The sequence below is a fragment of the Solenopsis invicta genome, chromosome 5, assembly GCF_016802725.1.
Source record: "Solenopsis invicta isolate M01_SB chromosome 5, UNIL_Sinv_3.0, whole genome shotgun sequence".
In the NCBI taxonomy this organism is placed as follows: Eukaryota; Metazoa; Arthropoda; class Insecta; order Hymenoptera; family Formicidae; genus Solenopsis; species Solenopsis invicta.
In genome coordinates, this window is record NC_052668.1 from 9,925,291 (window position 1) to 9,948,043 (window position 22,753).

Consider the following 22,753-nt stretch of genomic DNA (forward strand, 5'->3'; position numbering starts at 1 on the left):
ATTTTTGAAGTTTGTGAGTGTTTATAATTCATGTGGAGTTTTTCTTACTCGTAAGGCGATTTAATAGTAACAAGGTACATTTTTATAATTTTTCTATTAATTTTACAATTGTAATTATTATAACAATTTTTTTATTTTTATTTGATTTTAAATATGGAAATGTGTAATAAAGTGAAAAAGAAACGGAAGCAAAGTTTTTCAAAAAACTGGCTCAATAATAAACAGATTAAATCTTGGATACAAAAAGTGCCAAATAATGATTCTTTTTCATTGCGTAATATGTAACAAAAATTTTTATACTTATCACATATATTCAAGCATGAAGAATCTACATGTCATAAAAATAATATTAAAAATAACACATTGTCATGAGGTTCAAATAATAAAAGTAAAATTTTAAAACCTCAAAGTTAGATCTAAAAAAGGATGGTTAGAAAATTGAAGATATGGTTGCGCAAGGTGCCAGACAACGAAAGTTTATATTTTTGTTCTATTTGTAATAAATCTGGCACTAGGGAATCATTTAACTTTTATCGTCATACAGAATCTAAAATACATATTGATAATTTGAAGAAGTGTAATATAGAAACCAAGACAAATGCAACAATAGATGGAAAGTGATGAGATGTCTTTGTCATTTGAAGAGCAAAAAAAATTAACAGAGATTCTATATGTCGCATTAGTAGCGGGTAAGAATATTTCATATGGCATTGCAAACATAATTCTCAAATTTTTTCGAGATATAGGACAAGATCCTAATGTCTTGAAAAAAATAATCATGGGTCGAATAAAATGTAGCCAGTTAATTACGAACGTTGCGGATTCAATTCAGACTAATCGCATAGTAAAAACTCTTCAAAATGAACGTCACATTTTCTTAACATGACAATCAAAAATATCAATAATTTTTCACATTCTAATCCTAAAAAAATATCTTAAAGATATGTTTTTAGGATTAGAATGTGAAAAATATCTGAAACAATTAACAATAACAGAAAATCTAAATGTAGTTACAAATATTAGAAAACATTGTTTACAATTTTACATTACAGCTGCCGAGGAGATTTGTAAATATTACCTGTTAATAACAAATTTTTATCTACGTTGAAAGTTTTTCTACTGCAAATAGCTTTAAATGACAGACAGAAATGCCTCATTTAGTTATATTTCTTTTATCAGTTGAGCCATGGGAGATTTTAATGAAACCAATTTAAAAACTGAATGGTTTTCATTGTATTTACAAAAACAGAAAAACAGAATCTCTCTGAATTAAATTTTAATAATATGTGGATGAAAATTCTACAAAGTAAAAGTAATATAGGAGAAATAAAATATTTCAATTTAACAGCGCTTGTAAACGCTGTAAGGTCACTTCCAAATTTGAATGCTGATTTAGAAAGAATATTTCCATTTTTAACAGATGTCAAAATAAAAAAACGAAATAATCTTTCATCAGCTTTTATAAATGCTATTCGCTTCATTACATCTGTTTTAAGGACAAAAGGAGAAAGCTATAAGAGCGTGGAAATAGATGTAAATGATTTTATCTCATCAGATACAGTATATAAAACATTTCCAATTAAGAAACAAAGTAGTCTTACGTTATATTCTGCAGCTGATGATACTAACGACAATTGTTTCATTTGATATGTGGTAATGTTTGTAAGAGACATCATGTCTATAAGACATGTTTATAAAAGACATCACGTTTATGAAAGACGTCATATGAAAAGGAGTATGTACAAAACACTTTGTCTACATAAAAGACATCATGTTTGTAAAAGACATTATGCCTATAAGACTTAACGAGTCTATAAAAGACATCATGTCCATTAAGAGACACTGTGTTTGCAAGAGACATCATGTCTGTAAGAGACATCAACCGATATACATAATCGGTTTTTATATTTAAGACCATCTGATATATTGTCTTAACATGTCATCAATTAATTACAAAACTGTATTAGCATCTTAAGACATTATTCAAGACAATCTTAAAATAAGATTTGATTGTGAATACTGGCCAACCGTGTCCGTAAGAGACATGTCTGCAAAAGACATCACACATGATGTGCAAAATCAAATTATGCAACCTCCCTGTGATGTACATCGGAAAACGCAAATGCCGGTGTATCAATGTAAAAAAAGAAATTATTAATATTTTTTAAGTATAATATGAATAAAAGTTGAAAAATATCTTACCTGTAAACAAAATCGTATAACGATTCGCAATGCTTCCATATTTTTCTGCGATGGCGATTTCGTTGTTATCTTTTAAATCATTATGAATATGTTGAAGTTGATCTATTAAATTCTTTATCTGTTTAATAAGTTTTTTTTATTAATATTTATTTTTTTATTAAAAATGTGAAGAAAATTGTAATAATATATAAAAGAAGAACAAGCATTTATGGATAGCCCAACTTTATAATAATAGATTATTCTTCTATGAAATTACACAAGTACGTTTTGATTATTACGTTTTCATCAGTTCAACAGTAACAAATAACATGTTTAAATCGTATATTAAATGACAATCGATACAGATCTTATTAATTAAAAGATATCAATGTTTAGAGTTATCGACGCAAGAAAATATTTAACTTTTAACAAAATTATTTTTGTCGCATATAGTTTGTTTGTTTAATGTAAAAATACAATTTAATTTTTGGCTTTTACATTTAATCAACTACAGCACCTATTCAAACTTACATTTTTTCCTGCCGTATAGTTGTTCTAAAGCGACATTCTTTAGTTTAATAGTTGACGGAGCTGCTGATATAAGGTGTCTACTGATAAACGCGGCATTTCAGAAAGAATTAGATTTTGGAAGTTTTTGAATCACTCCTGCATTGCCGCATTGAAGTTAGATCAATCCAACTTCACTTGCGGTATTGCAAAAGTGATTAACCTCAGCGAATTTTGACGCGGCTGGCGGCAACAGGATTAGAAACCCCAAAAATCTTTCTGAAATGCCGTGTTTATTCATAGGCACTTTAAGAAAACAGTAGTAAAAGCAATATCGTTCAAAAAGTAACATCCAAGATATTACTTCTCTTTTGCATTTCAACTAAAGAAAAATGCAACCAGATTAAAGATATGATTTGCTCGGTGAAAATGCTATATCTTATAGCACACGTAACAAGAAATTTCAAAAATTTTGGGATGGCAATTTTAATCTCCAGGATAAAGAACGCCCTGAATAACTGAAAAAAGTAAAGATAAAGAAAAGAAACAATCTTTGGAAGAAAATCCTTGTCAGACTTAAGAGGATGCTATAGTGACCGAAGAACTTCCTCGACGTCGGCATTGCAGATTATTTTTCGAGGGAGACCAGGCTATCGCTCTTTGTCCAACGCACAGATCTGTCTTTGTTTTTCGATTATTTCGCCATCTGCGAAAAGACCTATCAACTACAGCCACTGCTCTTCTTGCCATCGTTTACGTGCGCTAAGCAAAAGTTGGACACGTACAGCTGTTCACCTATTAAACTTTTTTGTTAGGTTGTTGACTGAAACGATACACAGTCAGTGCTGTTTATTAGAGTTTTCTGAAGTCCGCCCTGGTCTCATTTTATACATACGAGCTACAGAACGTTAGTAAATAACAAAAATTAACCTTGGTTGACAGATCCACGAGTCGAAAATAAATGAATTTTTAACTTTTTGATCGATTTTCTCATAAAATTTACCAGAGCAGACTTTGTTTTGGTGCGTACTTTTATTTTGCAAAAGGATTTTGTGATCTGTAAAGCCAATTCGAAAATTAATGAACACTGTAATGGTCGGTAATTCCCGTCAGTATAGCATCCTCTTAACTACGAGTTGATGAGGTTCACGAATATTAAATTAATAATAAAGAAAATTTATTTTGCATTTGCTAAAACAAAAAAAACGTACAGTTGTCGGTTGCGATATTATTGAATCGAATACATTAATTTTTCTTTGTTAAGTTCATAAAATGAATGTAATTTCTTATATTGTTTATTATTATTTACAAATAAGATTAACACAATATTGTTGCGATTTAAATAATAATAAAAAACATAATCAATGTATTAAAAAAATTTCCAAATTTTGTAAAATATGAAAGGTTAATTAATAAAACTATTTTTTATATTTTATTGTATTCCCAGATAGTACAGAGAGTTAAAAAAAAATTCAAAAAGAATTAATAAGTCGTACATCATTAATTTTAAATTTATTTCCAGGTAAGAAAAGAATTCTTTCTTTGAGATTTTTAGAAAATTTCTTTTGCATCTAAAAATAAACTCAGAATTAATGACATAAAACTTAATTCTTTGTAAATTCTCTATGTTAACTAGGTAATTATTTTTTTTATAAAAATTTATTTTGAAAATGAATAAATTTATATTTACAGACGTTACAGACTAACATCATACAATAATATTTTACGATATTATTTTATTATTTTATTTCATTACTTTGTTACTTTTTCATGTTTTTAAACAAAATTACTGCAAAAGAATATTTATCGCTTTAGTTGCCTTTATTAGTTTATTTTTTAATTCTTAATTAACATCATTATCGTTGCATAGTTCAACTTTTTGTATAAATTAAGTAATATATTATTTATTATACTCAAAATAATAACATAACGATAAAGACACCGCTCTTAAAAGTTACGAAGTCGTTCCCATAATAAGAAAATAATATATTCTCAACATGGATCCATCGGCCAACTAGATAGTATCGCCACCTACAACTTTTTTGTCATTAACGGAACGGACAAAAATTCGAGTCAAAGGGGGCTGGTAAGGGGAACTTTGGACGGCGTAGTGAGGTAAGGGAAAAGCTTGACAGGTGTATGCATAAGTTTTTTCCGTTTTTTTGGTAAAAAAAACACGTAATTTTCAAGGGAAATTAATTTTTGTTTTATTCAAAATATTGGCCATCGGCTTCTACACATTTCGCCCATCTTTCAGGTAATTTATGAATACCATGCCAGAAAAACTGCTTGTGTTTTGCGGCAAACCATTTGTCGAGCCATTTTCCAACTTCCTCGAAATTACTAAAGTGCTACTCTGCGAGCGCGTGCCCCATTGATGCGAAGAGGTGATAGTCAGATGGCGCCAGGTCTGGGGAGTACGGCGGGTGCGGAAGGATGTCCCATCCAAGATTTTAAGGTGTCTTTCACTGGTTTTGCTGTGAGACGGCACATTGTCGTGTAATAAAATCACTTTCCTATGTTTTCTGGCCCATTCCGGTCGTCTTTCGATTAATGCGTGGTTTAAATTAATCATTTGTTGGCGATAGCGTTGTGTATTAATGGTTTCGTCGGGCTTCAAGAGTTTATAATACACAATACCGCTCTGGTCCCACCAGACACAGAGCTTGGTCTTCTTGCCGAAGCGATTTGGCCTTGGTATTGATGGACCGGCTTCGCCAGGTGAAAGCCACGATTTTTTCCGCTTTGGGTTTTCAAAATAAATCCATTTTTCGTCACCCGTCACAATTCGATACAAAAATGATTTCCTTTCATGGCGTTGAAGCAGCATTTCACAAGTGACTTTGCGATTTTCCATTTGACGTTCATTCAAATTGTGTGGGACCCATTTATCGAGTTATCTATTGATCTTTCCCATTGCTCGTAAACGTCTGCTAATTGTTTCTTGTGATACATGTAATGCTTCTGCTAATTGCCGTTGAGTTTAAGTTGGGTCATCATCCAATAATTCCTGCAATTGCTCGTCTTCGCATTTTTGTGGTCTACCAAAGCGCTCACTGTCTTTCACATTGAAATCACCACTTTTAAATTGTCGAAACCATGTCTCACATGTTCTAATCGATGGAGCGTGTTCACCACATGTTTCTACCAGCAAACGATGACTTTCAACAGCCTTTTTTTTGATTAAATAAAAAAAGCAATGCGTGCCGCAAATGTTGTTTTTCAGGCAGAAAACTCGACACGATCACTGAACAATAAAACAAAGACGCTAGTTTTTGGCGGACTCAACTTGTGTGTGTTTATAGTTCTATGTCAGACGAACAAAATGACGTATGTGTCAAATTAATACGCTGCGTTGTGGGTGTGGGGTGATCGTTGATCTGACTCCTGGACGGATTCACAATCCGTAGTCGACGTGAAAGAGGAAGGTTTGGACCAAACACAGACGAATGTTACGAACGGAGAAGATTTATTAAGAACAGAACAGAACAGGACTATTTGTGTCGAGCGCCGAGCGGGATCTTCCGATCGCTGCTCGCTGGCTAACCAAGCCGGCAACGAGCCTTACCAAAAGTCTCTAGCGCTAGGGAAGCATGGCGGATGCTAGTCCCTACATACTCCCCCCGGAGTGACAACGAATAATATGCTAGTTTTTAACAATATCTTACTTAAGATACTAAATGTTACGTTTACTAAAATTTAGGTTAACATTGAGATCGCTTCGTGCGGACAATATACTTTACACGTGCTTATTTGTGATGCAAAGGTTATTTTTTTAGGACGTGCGTAGGTCCTTAGCGCTGACTGTCCGCTACTGGATGAGCAGGGCTCTTGGTTGTTCGCTACTGTCGGATCATCAAGTATGAAATACGCCGGTTTGAGATTTTCTACAGAAACACTACGTTCGGTACCGTTGACATTAATATTGAACACGCGGTCGGAAACTTGCTTGACAATGCGACGTGGCCCTGAATAAGGGTGCTCGAGAGCCTTTTTTGTGCCTCCTACGCGCAGAAAAACATGAGTACAGGATTGTAAATCCTTGAAGAAGAACGCGCGCTTTTTGTGTTTGTGATCTACCGGTTCAAACCTATTGGTTTGACATTACGCATGTGTTCACGAAACTCTTGAATGAGTGTGGGTTAGGCGTGAAATCGTTGGGAAGTACAAATTCACCCGGAATGCGCAAAGTGGTGCCGTAGACGAATTCCGCGGGCGATGCGCCGGTGTCGAGACGAACATGATTGCGTAAGCCCAATAAGACGGTTGAAAGCACTCGCGTCCAGCTTTCATTCGCGTGACACATAATTGCCGCTTTTAAACTTCTGTGCCATCGCTCTATCAAGCCGTTCGAGGCAGGGTGATAAGCGGTGGTACGTATTCGCTGACAGCCGATTAATTGTAAGAGCGCTGTAAACAGTTGCGACTCGAATTGACTGCCTTGATCGGTGGTCAGTGTTTTAGGTGTTCCGTAATTCGCGATCCAATTGTCGTAAAAAGCTCGCGCGACGGTGGTAGCCTCGACATTCCTTAGAGGGACTGCTACGGGCCAACGGGAGAATCGATCGATAAGCGTCAAACAGTATTTGAACCCGTCTGACTCGTACAGTGGACCTATAATATCCATGTGTACGTGTTCAAATCGGCCGTCAGGCGCGACGAATTTCTCGGGGATCGATTGAACGTGTCGCGAGATTTTTGCCTGTTGGCAATCTATGCAATTTCTGCACCATTTCGCAATATCGCGGTGCATGTTGGGCCACACGTAGCGTTGGCGAATCATGCGGTCTGTGACCTTGGCACCCGGATGTGCCGCATTATGAAATAAGTGAAAAACGCGTTGGCGCAAGGATGCAGGTATGTACGGACGAATGGACTCTCCGGTCATCTCGCAATACAACGTAGTATGAGTCGAACCCCATTGAATTCGCTTCATGGAAAGCGGAAAGTCGGGAGTTTCACGAATGTTTTTCAATTCCTCGTCGCGTTCCTGTTGCTCGGCGAGCTCGTTGAGTTCGATTTCGGCGGGCAAACGTATGGTTTCCACGCGAGAGAGAAAATCCGCGACAACGTTGTCGCTGCCGGAAACATGTTCGATACGCGTGGTGAATTGCGAGATGAAGGAAAGCTGTCTTTGTTGCCTCGGTGAGGCTTTGTCGGAGCGCTGCAGAAATACATAAATGAGCGGTTTGTGATCCGTAATTATTTTGAAATCGCGGCCCTCCAAGAAATGCCTGAAATACTTGGTGGCTTCAAAAATTGCTGTGAGCTCGCGATCGTACGCACTGTATTTACGCTGCGCGGGCGAAAACTTACACGAGAAGAATCCGAGAGGCTTCCATACGTTGTCGAGCCGCTGCTCGAGAACAGCCCCCATGGCGTAGTCGGACGCGTCACAAACTAGGTGCGTTTCCGCCGTTTCCGCGGGATGAGAGAGCATCGTCGCGTTAGCTAAGCTTTCTTTGCATTTAGTGAACGCCTCTTCTGCGATAGGTGTCCACGCGATTGCTCGCTTGTCGTTTTTTCGCGCATCACGAAGGAACTCGTTGAGCGGTGCTTGTAAGCTCGCCGCGTCGCGTAAGAGTCGGTGATAAAAATTTACGCTACCTAGGAAGCGCCGCAGCTCTTGAATCGTGCGGGGTTTGGGCGAATTTAGTACGGCTTCGACCTTAGCGGGGGATGGTGCACAACCCTCGCTGTTGACAATATACCCGAGAAACTCTATCTCGGAATGACCGAGTACACATTTTTCGACATTGAGTCGAAGTTGAAATTTTTGTAGTCGCTGTAGTACCGCGCGCAGATGATCCTCATGCTCCTCAGGCGTCGAGGAAGCTATGAGGATATCATTGATGTAGGCGAACACAAATTCCAGATCATCAAGTGCTTGAAATATTAATCTTTGGAAAGTTTGACTGGCATTCCGTAAGCCGTAAGTCATAAATTTGTACTCAAAGAGTCCGAACGGCGTGATGACTGCCGTCTTCGGTACGTCACTTGGTGCAACCAGAATTTGGTTGTACGCTTGATAGAGATCCAGCTTGGAGAAAATGGTTTTTCCCCGAAGATTGTAGGAGCAGTCGTGCAAGTGCGGGACGGGAAACTTATCCGGTACCGTGATCGCATTAAGACGACGGTAGTCGCCTCCGCAGATTCTCCAGGAACCATTCTTTTTCTTCACCATATGAATCGGGCTTGCCCAGGGGCTACTAGACGGAATGCATATGCCTAACTCGACCAAGCGCTTAAACTCCGCTTTCGCGATTTTTAGTTTTTCCGGGCTCAATCTTCTAGGGCGCTCGGCGACAGGGGGAGGCCCGTGGTAATGATGTGATGCTGAACATGATGTTCGTTGGCTTGAACCGATTGTTTGAAATCGATCACCTCAGGGAATTCTGTTAGCGTGCGTGCGAATTTAATGGCAGGATTGATCGTACTGATAGCGAGCAAGGTTACGTTTTTGACGACGCCTCGAGTGAACGTGTTGTTGACTGGGTCGATAAGCTTGCGCTCTTTGAGATCGGGTAGAAGGCCATAATGTTTTAAGAGATCGGCCCCGATGATCGGGTACGGTACAGACGCGACGCAAAAGTTCCACGTAAGCGGACGCAGTCCGAGGTGCAAGGTTCGAAACGATCCCCCATAAGTGTTGATTCGAGTATCGTTTGCCGCGTATAATTTGAAGTTGCTAGGCGTGCGATTGGTAGCTTTGCCTGCGGGCAATAAAGAGATTTCCGCACCTGTGTCAACAAGAAAAAGTTCTCCTGTGACACGGTCGCGAACGTGGAGGCATACAGATGAATCGTGGTCTGCTGCATTTGCCTCCATGATGGCAGACCTAATTATTCCCCCTTTTCGTTAGAGACCTTGGATTTCGGCCACGAGCACGGAAGCTTTTCCGTGCCTTTGCATGCGCGTGCTTCGTCTCCAAATCTGCGGTGTGGCCAACAGACTCTAGATCGGCTTTTGGACCGCTCGCGATTTTTAGTTGGACTGCTATTGGCACGCGACCTGCCCGATCGTTTGATAAGAGACGCGAGAGTTGCTAGTTCCGAAGCGAGGCGATCAACCTTGTTTTCTAGGTCAGAAGAAGCGGATCCTTTGGTTGACGCGACCGCGCAGTGAGCAGATTCGCTGGATGTTTCGGCTATCTTGTCGGCCATCTTGGCTAACTTATCCAAATCCGTGCATTCGGAATTTGCTAGGATTCCTCGTGTGTACGGGGGAAGGTACTCAAAAAATACCGTTTTTAAAACTGCGTCATCGCAACGCTTGTCAGGATTAAGATTGCGTAGCCTGCCGAGGATTTGGGAAGGCTTCCCGGAGGTTAGAACCTGACCTTTAATCAATTGGCGTAATTGGCTTTCCGCTGATGCCGCAAAATTTTCTATGATGCGCGCCTTTAATTTGTTATAGGGCTCGTTCTCATCGGGCTCAGCGATGAGATCCCTACAACATGCGATAGCCTCCGCATCCAACGACATGATGACGAAATGAGCTTTAGTCTTTTGGTCGGTTATACGCGAGGTTTCGAAGGTGGCTTCGACTTGGATGAACCAGATCACCGGATCTTTGATTAAGAAAGGTGGGATTTTAGGAACCCTGTAGGAATCAATGCGCGGAACGCCTGCCCCGGATTGCCCTTGCACGTTTTGAAGCGCGGACCGCACTTGCAGCAATTGCTCCTGCAGCTCCTCTATTGTGGGAGTCGACATCGCTGTGGACGCGCATTAAGGGTTTGTTCTAAGGTTAGCGCTCTCGCGGATATAAACTGAATGAGAAAAACCGAACGCACTCGGTTGAGACGACGATCGCGCCGCGTTGCGAGAATTCGGTTGAATCGAAATGACGATCGCGTAACGAAGCGCGCGAAAACTGGCACAGGAGCGCAATACGAGAAACAATTGACATGCGCAGACCTGTGCCGACACGCGCGAACAATTGTCGGTTTGAACACGTCGAACCGCGATTGCGATGTGCGCGACGTAACGGCCAAGCGGGAGGCGGGTCGCGCACTACGTCTTCCCGGTCGTACTTCGCTGCTGATGATGACGGCCCTCGGCTGTTGGTGAAGACGAAGTCCTCGTCCGGAACCACTGCTGCGGGGACCGCCTGTACGCCGACCTCGGCGATGAAATGGCGTGCACGCGGCTGTGGGAATGCCCTGGTCGCTCGAAGCCGACTGCGGTGGGCGGCTGGCGATGGACTGGCCCTCGTCCTCGATGCCGGCGCTGCTGCGCCGCGGATGGGAGCCGCTCGCTGTCCTTCGATGACGAAGTTGCAGGCTTGGGCGGTGGCCGCCACGCGCTGATTTTGATGGCGAACTTTGAGGCTCTTGCTGGGGCCGCAGCGTGCTGGCCAGGATGACGCCGCCCTGTATGGCTAGCGGCGGCGATGGCTCGACAGGCGCTCGTTCTCGTCGTAGTTTATATAAGTGTGACCTCGCTTGCGCGGCTGAATTCCGCTGAGTGAGCGAGGATGCCTGGTTACTGCCGGCGGGAAACCGGCGACTTCCTTCTCGAGATCACGTCGGGGTCACCAATGTGGGTGTGGGGTGATCGTTGATCTGACTCCTGGACGGATCCACAATCCGTAGTCGACGTGAAAGAGGAAGGTTTGGACCAAACACAGACGAATGTTACGAACGGAGAAGATTTATTAAGAACAGAACAGAACAGGACTATCTGTGTCGAGCGCCGAGCGGGATCTTCCGATCGCTGCTCGCTGGCTAACCAAGCCGGCAACGAGCCTTACCAAAAGTCTCTAGCGCTAGGGAAGCATGGCGGATGCTAGTCCCTACAGCGTACTTTACGCTGGCGCCATCTCTTAGTGAAATCGGAAAAAACTTATGCAGAGAGACCAAAATGTGCATTTTTTGCCGAGCCTTGATTTAGCACATTAGGTGAACTACTCAGATAGCCAAATGAGAATAACATGTTGTCATTATGCTGTCATGCATGCCGCATTCAATTTCAGTAATCTAAGGACAAGGATGTTTCTACAAACTGTTTGTTGTTTTGCACCATGTAAAGTTTTTATTATTTTATGCTGTGTTTTTTTGCTCCTGTTGCTAACTCAGTTTCACATTAGATTTCGATGTTAGAAAATTGACAAGTTGACAATACATATGCAGTACATTAATTTGTCCGGTGAAGCTTGCTTGGTTATCTGGACAATGAGCTGTACAAGTTGTTGTAAATTTGCCGAATCGGAATCTTGTGCAAACTGAGTAGTAATATGAGGAAAGAAAATCAATCATCAATTTATGAAATTTTAAGAGCAAATGTTAATAACGCGTAATGTTGATAGCAAAGAACTGCATGCAATTAGCTTGCATTTCATATACAGTATCGTACCAACAACTGGTAATGGCAACTAATGGCATGTATGATATCTAATGTTTTAAACATGTTGCAAAATATTTACTCAAATTTGTTGTAGTTTTTTTAATTATAGCTTGTTGCGGGTGATAATTTCTTATTGTCAACAAAATGTTGAAAAAAAGAAATTATTACCCGCAAACAGTATACAGCACTATCGACAGACGGACGCGGCAAAAGTAAACTTCTCGTAAATAAACCATACATTAGAGATTAAAAAGTGTAATGTTACAGGAATTTTTATTCTTATTTTGACAAGAGTATGTTTTAAAACGAGAGGATTCCATTTTATGAAAGAATTCCTCGAAGTCGAGTTTTAAAACTGAAATTTGCATAATTGGACTCTAAGACAAAAATTAATATGTTTTGACAATAGAATTATAGGGGTTGTTATGCAAATAAAAAAGACCTGTTCAATAGGGCTATGATATTAACATGATTTCTTTATTCTACACATAAAAATAATAAAACAGAATTATCAATATATATAGTCTCAAAAATCATGTTTTCATCAAATGCACGATATTCATATTTTTGCAAATGTTTTAAGTTTTTATTATGTTGTCGTCAACATGCTGTTAAGTGCGGACAGCAAATAAAAATAACCACACATACACACACACACACGCGCGCGCGCGCACACACACACACACACACACACATACACATCGCATTGCTATTATACGTACGTTCATTGCGTACAATGGAGTGATGCCATTAAGATGCTGTCAATTTATCATTATTAAAATAAAAATTTACAGAGATTTAGCACAATGAGATTTAACACGCGAAAGCATTTCACACATAATGAAGAAGCACCTTGTTCCTAATTTATCGACATCTGTTACTGCAACTGATGTTATGCAGCAGTATACTATAGTTTGTATTCGTTGTTACTGGATAGTCAAACTAGGTGTCAGCGTAACAGAGTGGATATCTAAGAGATATTTGGACTGCTTTTCGCTAAGGAGACTAAAAAGATTTACGTTTTGTATTTGTATTTGGTAAGGATGGCACAAAACGATGTCAAAACTAATAAGAAATAAAGATGCAAAGAAAAAAAGGTTTAAATTAAATTAACCAAATTTGCTCCCTAATAACTGTGTCTTACTTTTACTACCCGCTAATTTTTATTTTTTTATATTTTTATATAGACTAATAGATTGTGGAATTTTATTATCACATCTCATTTTCTATAAAAAGAACTTAGAGGACAGTTACGTAATTTACAAAATTTTATATAAAATAGGTCAAGACAAACATAGCAAGATCTTGATACTGAAAATAATATTTTGTATGTTTCGATTTATATCGAAAGTAACAATGCGCAATTCGATATGGTCTTTTACTAATTAAAATACACGATGTTTATGATTAAATTTAATATATAGTTTAAAGAAATGTTATTTGTTAGAATCGAACTGATGAAAACTTGATATAGTCGAAACGTACTTGTACGAGGTGTGTTCAAAAAGTATCGCGAATTTTGTGTTTTTTCAAAAATTATTTATTTATTCATGAATATCTATTTTGTCCCCTTCAAAGTAATCCCCATGAGATATTATACACTTGTGCCAACGGTTTTTCCAATCTTCGAAGCACTTCAAAAAATCATTTTTTTTTATCTTGTTCAGCTCCTCCTTCGATGCCGTCTTTATCTCGTCAAGCGTAACGTAACGTCGTCCTTTCATGGGCCTCTTCAGTTTAGGGAACAAGAAAAAGTCACAGGGGGCCAGATCTGGGGAATACGGTGGCTGCGGCATCATTAGTGTGTTGTTTTTGGCCAAAAAGTCGCGCACAAGCAACGATGTGTGAGCAGGGGCGTTTGGTACGAATTTCGCGGCGACCCGTCTCATGCCCAAATCATTGATAAAAATCGAATGGCACGAGCCAATCGATATGTTTAGGTCCTCAGCAACTTCTCTAACGGTGATTCGACGATTGGCCAATACCATTTTCTCCACTTCATTAATTTTTTCGTCTGTTGTTGAAGTGCTCGGGCGTCCGGCACGCTCTTCGTCGTTCACATCTTCTCGGCCTTCTGAGAACATTTTGTACCACCGATAAACGTTGCTTCGGTCCAAGGTAGCTTCTCCGTATGCCACAGTCAACATTCGGAATGCATCCGCGCACTTAATTTCGTTTTTCACACAAAATTTGATACAGGTTCTTTGATCCATTTTTTTGAATAGGTAAAAATCGAAGACGATCCAAAACACGTGCAAGCAAAGCAGCTGTCAACAATTAAGTGAACATTCAAAATGGCCGAGCTTGTCGGCATAAGTGAGAGACATGAGTACCAACATAACGCCACAAAAAGATCGAAATTCGAATATACGTAACCCGCGAAAATTCAAAATTCGCGATACTTTTTGAACACACCTCGTATAATTTCGTAAGGAGAATAAATTCATTATTATAAAATGCGTCATTATCATAATATATGTCATAAATGCTCGTATTTGACCATTTCTATTCTATATTCTGCTTTGAAAAAAACAACGAACATTACTAACACTATTAAAATTGTAATAACTTCAAAATTATATTATGTAAATATTTATCGAAACAATATGATAAACAATCAACTTACTATGTCACTGTTAATGTAAAATGAACTGTATTTTATAGCGGTGCAAGTGATAACAAATGAGAAAGAGCAAATCTTTATAATGTGATCTAAAGTACATCTTGATGTTACAAATGTTGTAAACTGTAATTAATAATTTCCTAAAGTAGTTCGAAGCATACATAGAGAAAAAGATAGTATTAAAGCAATCGTTTACATATTATTCAATGACTTTATTAGAATTAATCAACATTTTATATTAAAACTAAACAATTATGTTTATCAAAGTGTTGTTCAAGTTCTAAAAGAAGAAAGAAGATGGTAAATATGGCCAAACCAAAAATAAATTTAAAAAATTGATTTTGTTTAAACATATTTTGTTACAAAGTTGTATATTTTTAAAAAATAAATAGTTAAAAAGGCTGCAATATAACTGTGAAGTTTTAAGATAGATGTATGTAAATATTGAGTTATTTCAATTCGAAAATAGATTGTAGAGAAACTGCCAAAACGACAGTTTTTACAACCTTTAATTATTGCAATTTTTTGTACTTTTACACATAATCTTTCTACTGTTGACACTACAAATCTGTCCCAAATAGAATAAAAAGTTATCACGGTATTAAAATGACTGTAAAATGTTTATTAAAAATCTCTTTTATATTAATCACGATTTACTTTAATGTGATTTTGACGTTATATTGTTGTGAATTGTTATTGTACTACTCTGCTTCAGAATGGTATCATATGAATTGTTAACAGAGTTGTGTGCAGAAATATTACGCGAGTGTACTCGACTGCATTTTATCCTTAGAACATGATCTAAGATTTTATCCTTGTGTAATATTCGATAATTCCGCAGGAATGACTGATCTACAGTTGTTTGGGTTTAGCGAATCTATGGACCCGAGCTCATGAACTGCGGACATTCACACAAATTTACATCACATACATACACATATACATGTGCAGCGTCTCGAACAATGCCTCTGAGGCACCAGGTGACACCCAGAGTAAGTAGTCTTACCTACCTACGCATGCGGGGCTCTGGACCAATATGGAAGACCAATTTATGGACCTAGCAGAGAAAACGGAGGGCTCGCAGTGTGGGATCCACAGTGGGGAATGCGGACAGAGCTTTATTTGGGCTCAAAAAGAGTCACCACTGTTGCCTCTGGCGCGGGGGCGGCGATGGGGGTTACAGACGGGGCACATTCGGACTCCGGAAGCGCCACTGCCGCTGTTTCAGCGGAGAAGACAAGTCTCCATAATAATAATAATAATAATAATAATAATAATAATAATAATAATAATAATTTATAATAAAAGGAAGAGGGCCGTAGCGAACAGCCGCCAGTGCGTCACCGTGATCTAGAGAGGTCTATTGTAACAGTGCCCTAGCTTAGAGTTGCGCCAGGTCGAGGCTTTTGAAAAACCTTACGACCCGCCGGGAATCTAGCTCCCTGATTTGGTCAGAGGTGATGAGTGCGCCTCCCATAAATTCTTGTCTGAGATGGCGGACAGCCAAAAAGTCACGGGAGGGTTCCGATAGCGCACATTCCGATAGCCCACCAACCAATCATCTTGACTTATCTAACCCAACCTACGGGAAATCTCTAGGCATCTGCCATTGTGAGTGGTTTGTGTGCTATCGGGATGTGCGCTATCGGGACCCGCCGGAAAGTCACACTTGATGTGCTCAGCCGTCTCGGCCGTCTTCATGCAAAAACGGCAGTCATCATCCTCAGTTTTGCCAATTGTGTTGAGGTGATATTTGAGTTGGCAATGGCCAGAAAGAAGGCCTACCAGAGTGGTTAAATTCCTTTTGTCCAGGGAAAGTAAATTCCGTGTTCTCTGCGGCGAATAAGTAATGAACTTTTTGGCCTGAGCCAGTCCCCTAGTGGCGCTCCAGTGTGAGGATTTTAGTTCGTCCTCCCAGATTGTTAAGTGTCTTTTGATGTAGCTGGCATTGACCTCGCACCAGGGCTCCGGTCCTATCGGGAGTGAGCGTGCCCCTTTCTTCGCGAGTTTATCTGCTTCCTCATTACCTTTAATGCCCTTATGCCCCGAAATCCACCAGAGTGTAACGTGGTTATCCTCGGCTAAAAACTTGAGGTTGGTGATACATTCCCAGACCAGTGCAGAGTTACACAAATAGGCTGTAAGAGCCTTGACCGCTGCTCGGCTGTCTGTTAGTATGTCAATTGTTGCGCCTTTCATGCCTTTATCTCGATTGATTTTGGCGCAAGAGTTGATGACAGATATTTCTGCCTGGAAGATAGAAGGCGTTACTCCCATAGAGATCGATATGCGGTTAGGACCGCTGATACCAGCTTCCGCACCGCCTTTTGCTGTTTTGGAACCGTCGGTGTACCACTGTAGGGCACCCCTTTTGAAAGGGGGCCCTCGCAATATAGTATCGATACTAGTTGTATCGATACTTTTTACCTTCAATATCGATATTTTGTATCGATACTTCATGCCATGATATTTTCATGTATCGATTCTTAATCTGCCTGTATCACTTTTCGATATTGATTTCCTTGAGGACTGTATGTGTATACATATATAGCCTACTGTCTTGAGTGTTTTGTATGTATATCCCTGTATGGATCCGAAATTTCTGATTGATTTCTACTATTTCGTGTATCTAGAACACAAAGTGTACCGTGTATCGTTGATTCGTAATTCGTGCTTCGCTTAAATTACATAACCTAAAAATAAAGGTAAGCAATTGAAAATAAAATGAAAATATATAATAATTTGTACTAATATATATTTACTTATATTACTTAAATCACGTTAACTTGTTTATGAATATTGATATATTTTATTACTCATTTTTTATATGTAAATTGTAATTTTTCAACGGTTATTGTCAATGGGTTGATAGTTTAAGAAATAAAAAATAATCTAAAACCAAGAAGCATATAACCTGCTTTCTATATTGCATTCATCATTCCTTATCCTAAACAGTATGCACAAATATTTCTTTTAATTCTCCGTTTTCAAATTTATTTAACCTATATTCAGCTTTTGTCACAGGGAATACATACCTTTAAAAAACAATGTTATGTAACGATGCACCTCCGCATCGTTCCCCCTGGGTCCACGAACCGCTCCCCTGTCCGGCCGAACACCCGCCGGACAGACGAACAGGCGCTACGCGCCGATAATCGCCTCACACGCGCGCACGAACGGTCCGACAAGCGCGCCGTTAAACGCCCGAAGTCCGCGCGCACGCGCACGGATTCGCATGCTCCTGGCGTTGGAGCGACAGAGAGGCGTACGCTCAAGCGAGAGCGCGATACCGGACCGATCTCGGAGCAGCGGGGATGCTGTATTCCGAGAAGAACCGAACTCCACTCGAACATCCCCAACTCTCCGAGATCGGGGTATAAAAGGCGGACGATCCCGCAGAGAGAGCGACTCCTCTCCGGTCCAGCCTCCGAGCCAGACCCAGGAAATCCGCGTGGTAGAGCGAGCTCTGTCACCGCCGAGAGATCTCGGCGATTTCCGATCCCGCTTTCCCGGCACCTAGGGAATCCGAGTGGTAGAGCGAGCTCTGCCACCGTTGAGAGATCTCAACGATTCCCTCAACCCATCTCCGTCCAAGCGTCCACGGTAACGACTGCCACCAAGGGGGTAGAGATATCTCTGCCTCCATCGAGAGCTCTCGAGGCAGCCGACACCGACTCACGTCGGGGATTCCCTACTAAGGGAATCCCGCCGCGCACCTGTCGCGAATTCGCGGAACACCGACGCGGCTTCTAGCGTAGGGCGTCCCGGCCCGCGCGCGCCGCGGACCGACAAGGCCGGCGACGACATAAACATCGTGGAATCCTCGCGACGATACCGAACCAAGCGTGAGCGAGACCGCGCTATCGTGCGCTCTCTCGCACCGACCGCGAGCCGAGTGCGAGCGACCGAACGCATGTAAATAGCTCCCCGTTCTGTAAATACCGCGTCTTCTTACTGTAAATACCGCGTCTTCTTATTGTAATACCGCGTCTTCTTATTGTAAAACCGCGTCACCGTACCGTCGCGGATGCACCGCGTGTATCCGCGAACTACGGGCACATATTGTCAGTATTAGATCGTAAATAAAGTCATTTCTCATTAAACGCACGTCCGATCTCGGAATTGATTAACCCGGCAACCTTCCTTCGAGCCCTGGCTTCCCTGAGCTCGTCCGCGCTCGGACAAAACACAGGTTGTTACAGTTATATTGAAATTATTTTTAGAACAATTTTTTATAATAAACATTTAAAAATTAAAAGTTATATTGCATTAATTTAATACAAATTATTGAAACATTTTTTAAAATTATGTATATGCAAATAAAAATCCAATATTTATATATCGATATTGGTAATATCGATACTTTTGTTAACGATATTTGCAAATATCGGAACTAAGTCCTTTGACATATATCGATTAAAATATCGATACTGTTGTCATGTATCGCCCATCACTAGGCCCTCCAGGTGCTTATGTCTCTCTGTCTGTATAGGCAGCTTCGTAGTTGAATTTAGTTTTCTTTGCATCCATGGGGAGTTGAGCAATGTTGCATAAGCCGTCAGTTGTGAGTATTTTTATATGTCCAGTTCAACTAGTTGACCTAGGTGTAAGGTGGTTTAGTAAACGGATAGCTGAGTTGGCAGCAACTTTACGAACTTGTGAGTAGAGAGGTAGAAAGTCCAGAATGGCCTCTAAAGCTGTAGTGGGGCAAGTTCTCAGCCCCGGTGACACTGAGTCATGCAAGCCTTTGAATCTTTTGCAGCTGTAATTGCGCCGCCCTCTGCTCGGTTTTTGGCCATCATACCGCAGCTGCGTAGGTAACCATGGGTCTAATAATGGCCATATATGACCAGAGGATTATTTTTGGTTTGAGACCCTAATTTCTGCCCAGGAGTCTGCGGCAGGTGTGGAGTGCTAGGGCAGCCTTGGACTGCACTTTTTTCAGATGAGAGTTCCATATTAGTTTCTGATCCAGGATAACTCCAAGGTATTTGACTTCTGTTTTGAAGTCGACCACTGTGCCGTCCAGAATGGATGCTGTGAGATAGAGCTTCCTTTTTCTGGTAAAAGGCATGATGGTGGTTTTCTCGGGGTTGATGCGTAGTCCCTTCCTTCTGCTGCGTGATGTTCAGGGCTCTTTGCATACTGTGTGAAACGATGGCGTCCAGCCGACCTCTGATGGTGATCGGCATAGCCTTGCACCTCGTATCCATTTGCCGTTAGTGTGTTCAGGAGATCATCCACAACCAGAGAAGTGGTGACAATACCCCTCCTTGGGGGCACCTCTTTGCCGTGGTGATGGTTGTGGTTTCCCCAGCCACAGTGGTTTTGACCCTCCGTTTACTTAACATGGCCCTGATCCAAGTCGTGACAGCAAGGTGGAAGCCTTTTTCATTGGCCGCATTCTCAATAGAGTCGTACAATGTGTTGTCGAAGGCTCCCTCTATGTCTATAAAGGCACACAAGGCTATCTCTTTAGCCTCATGGGCCCTTTCTATGCTGCTTACTAGTTGATGCAAGGCAGTAGTAGTAGATTTTGCCTTTTGATAAGCATGCTGATTTTTGTGGAGTGGTGCATGTGATAGCACCTCATTTCTGAGATACTGTTCAGCACCTTTTCCATGCCCTTTAGCATGAAAAAGATGAGGCTAATCGGTCTGAACAAATTGGCTTGGGCACTAGAACGCCCTCCACCTTTGGGTATAAAGACCACGTTAGCCTGCCTCCACTGCTCGGGAATATACCCCAGCATAAAGCTGTGTTTGTACAAATTTGTAATGTGCGGCAGCAGATAGACCAGGTCCTTTTGAAGTAGGACCGGAAAGATCCTATCGCCGCCCGGAGATTTGTATGGTTTGAAGGATGAGATTGCCCATTTTACCCTGTTAGGCACAAAGATGTGATTGGCAAGTCCTTTGACTCTGCGGAGATGGGGGTGATGGGGCAGCGAGGTCCCTTCCTCTCTTTCCGTTTGTCCTCAACAAAGTGGGAGCCAGGAAAATGAATGCTTGACAAAAACCTTAACATCTCCCCAGCGTCATTTGTGTATTTGCCATTTGTCCTGAGCAGATAACTGATTGGTTGGAGTGGTCTTTCGCCATTACTCTTTGTAGGCGAACCGCAACGGGGAAATCGCAAATGCTTTCACAGAAGTTCCTCCATGATTTCCTTTTAGACCTCCTCAGTTTTTTATTGTAATCGGTAAGGGCCTTCCTGTACCGACCCCAATCTTTCTTGACGCTTGGTTCTCTTGGCCCTATTAAAGAGCTTTCTGACCGAGGAGCGCAACTCCTCCAGGCCTTGATTCCACCATGATGTTGTGGAAGAGAACTTTTTGTATTTTGTAGGGCAGCAACTTTCGTAGGCCCTATGGATGGCATTATGCAGGTCGGTGAGGCATTATTCAGATCCTCTGTGCTTGTTATAGTTACCTTGGAATCCTCTAATTTTCCCCTCAGGAGCCCCTGGTAGAGCGTCAGGTCCGTAAACTTAGGGATTTTTATTAATTCCTCCACAGGACCCCCCACTCCCAGATCGAAAACTATATGCCTATGATCGGAGAGTGAAGCTTCCCGGGAGACATGTCAGTTGACAATCGTGGAACCAAGCAGGGGAGTAGTTAGCGTGAGGTCACGCACCTCCTGCCTGGCTCTTGTGAGGGGAAAGTGGGTTTTTTTCCCCTATTGATTATATCTAGATTAGTTTGGTAGAGATATTCAAATAGACTTATTTCTATCGTTGATATCGGTGCTGCCTCAGACCTTATGGTGTGCGTTTGCATTGCAGCCGAAGATGAGGCCTCTGTTCCTTTCTCGGCAATATTGGAAAACAGCAGCTAAAACACATCGCTTATTATCCAAAGTGTATGGTGATGAAACATCATCGGAAAGAACATGTAGAGTTTGGTTTGAACCCTTCCAAAACGGTGAATTTGATGTGAGAGACAAAGAACGTCCAAAACAGCCGAAAAAATTTGAAGATGAGCTGCAAGAATTGCACGATGAGAATCTAGCTCAAATGCTTTCAGAGTTGTCGGAACAGTTAAATGTTACTCCAATGGCCGTTTTAAAACGCTTGCATGCCATGGGAAAGATTCATAAGGAAGGGAAATGGCTACCACATGAGTTGTCAAAAAATGCCATTTTGAATTGTTTGACTATTGCGATTTCTTTGCTTGCCAGGCAAAGAAAAAAGAGTTTTTGTGGCGCATTGTGACTGGCAATGAAAAATGAATTTATTTTGATAATCCTAAGCGGAAAAAATTATGGGTGGACCCCAGCCAACCATCCGCTTCAACGCCGAAGAGGCATAAGACCTTGCTGTGCGTTTGTTGGGACCAGAAAAGTGTGCTGTATTACGAACTCTTGGGTCCAAATGAAACCGTTACAGCTGATCGTTACTAACAGCAATTATACCGATTGAGTGACGTATTGATGCAAAAAACATCATCCGTAGTCAACAATCGATGCAAAGTCATTTTGTTGCATAATAACGCTCGACCACATGTCGCGAAAAGCGCGAAGCAGGTACTTCGCGAGCTTGAATGGGAAGTTCTGCCGCACCCAGCGTACTCTCCAGATTTGACACCGTCGGATTACCATCTCTTCCGATCGATACAACTCGCACTTATGGACACACACTTCTTCGGTTACAACAAAGTCCTAAAATGGGTGGATGAATGGTTCGCCTCGAAAAAAACCGCGTTCTACCGTCGTAGGATTGCTCTGTTGCCGGAGAGACGGGAAAAAGTAGTAGAAAATGAAGGAAATTACTTTGATTACAGTATTCATTCATTTTCCCTTCGAAACAAATCGATTTTATTGATGAAAAAACGGCAGGAATTAAGTTTAACACCTAATAGTAATATTAGCACACTTACATAAATTATCAACAAAATGCTTTGTTGAATACTTTTACATATTTTGAAATGTCAATTAAAATTTAATTACAAAAAAGGAAAACACTCGTGCGTACACATATTTGTGTGATAATACGCTCAAGTTTAAAAACAAGTAAGTAAGAGAGCCGCTTCGTCCCTGTCTCCGCTACCCCGCCCCTCTACCGGTTAGAGGAGCTAGCTGGCCGCGTGCAAGCG

General features: G+C 40.9%; 1 protein-coding gene across 1 annotated transcript in view; it reads right to left on the reverse strand.

The window, feature by feature from the left end:
- Positions 1–22,753, reverse strand: part of LOC113004278 (odorant receptor 49b-like) — an 82,388-nt gene that overhangs the window by 28,904 nt on the left and 30,731 nt on the right. The window contains exons 2-3 of the mRNA XM_026137145.2: positions 14,662–14,781; positions 2,203–2,320 (exon numbers count right to left, since the gene is read on the reverse strand). Coding sequence (XP_025992930.2) covers positions 2,203–2,320; positions 14,662–14,781 — 238 coding nt within the window. The remainder of the gene's footprint in view (positions 1–2,202; positions 2,321–14,661; positions 14,782–22,753) is intronic.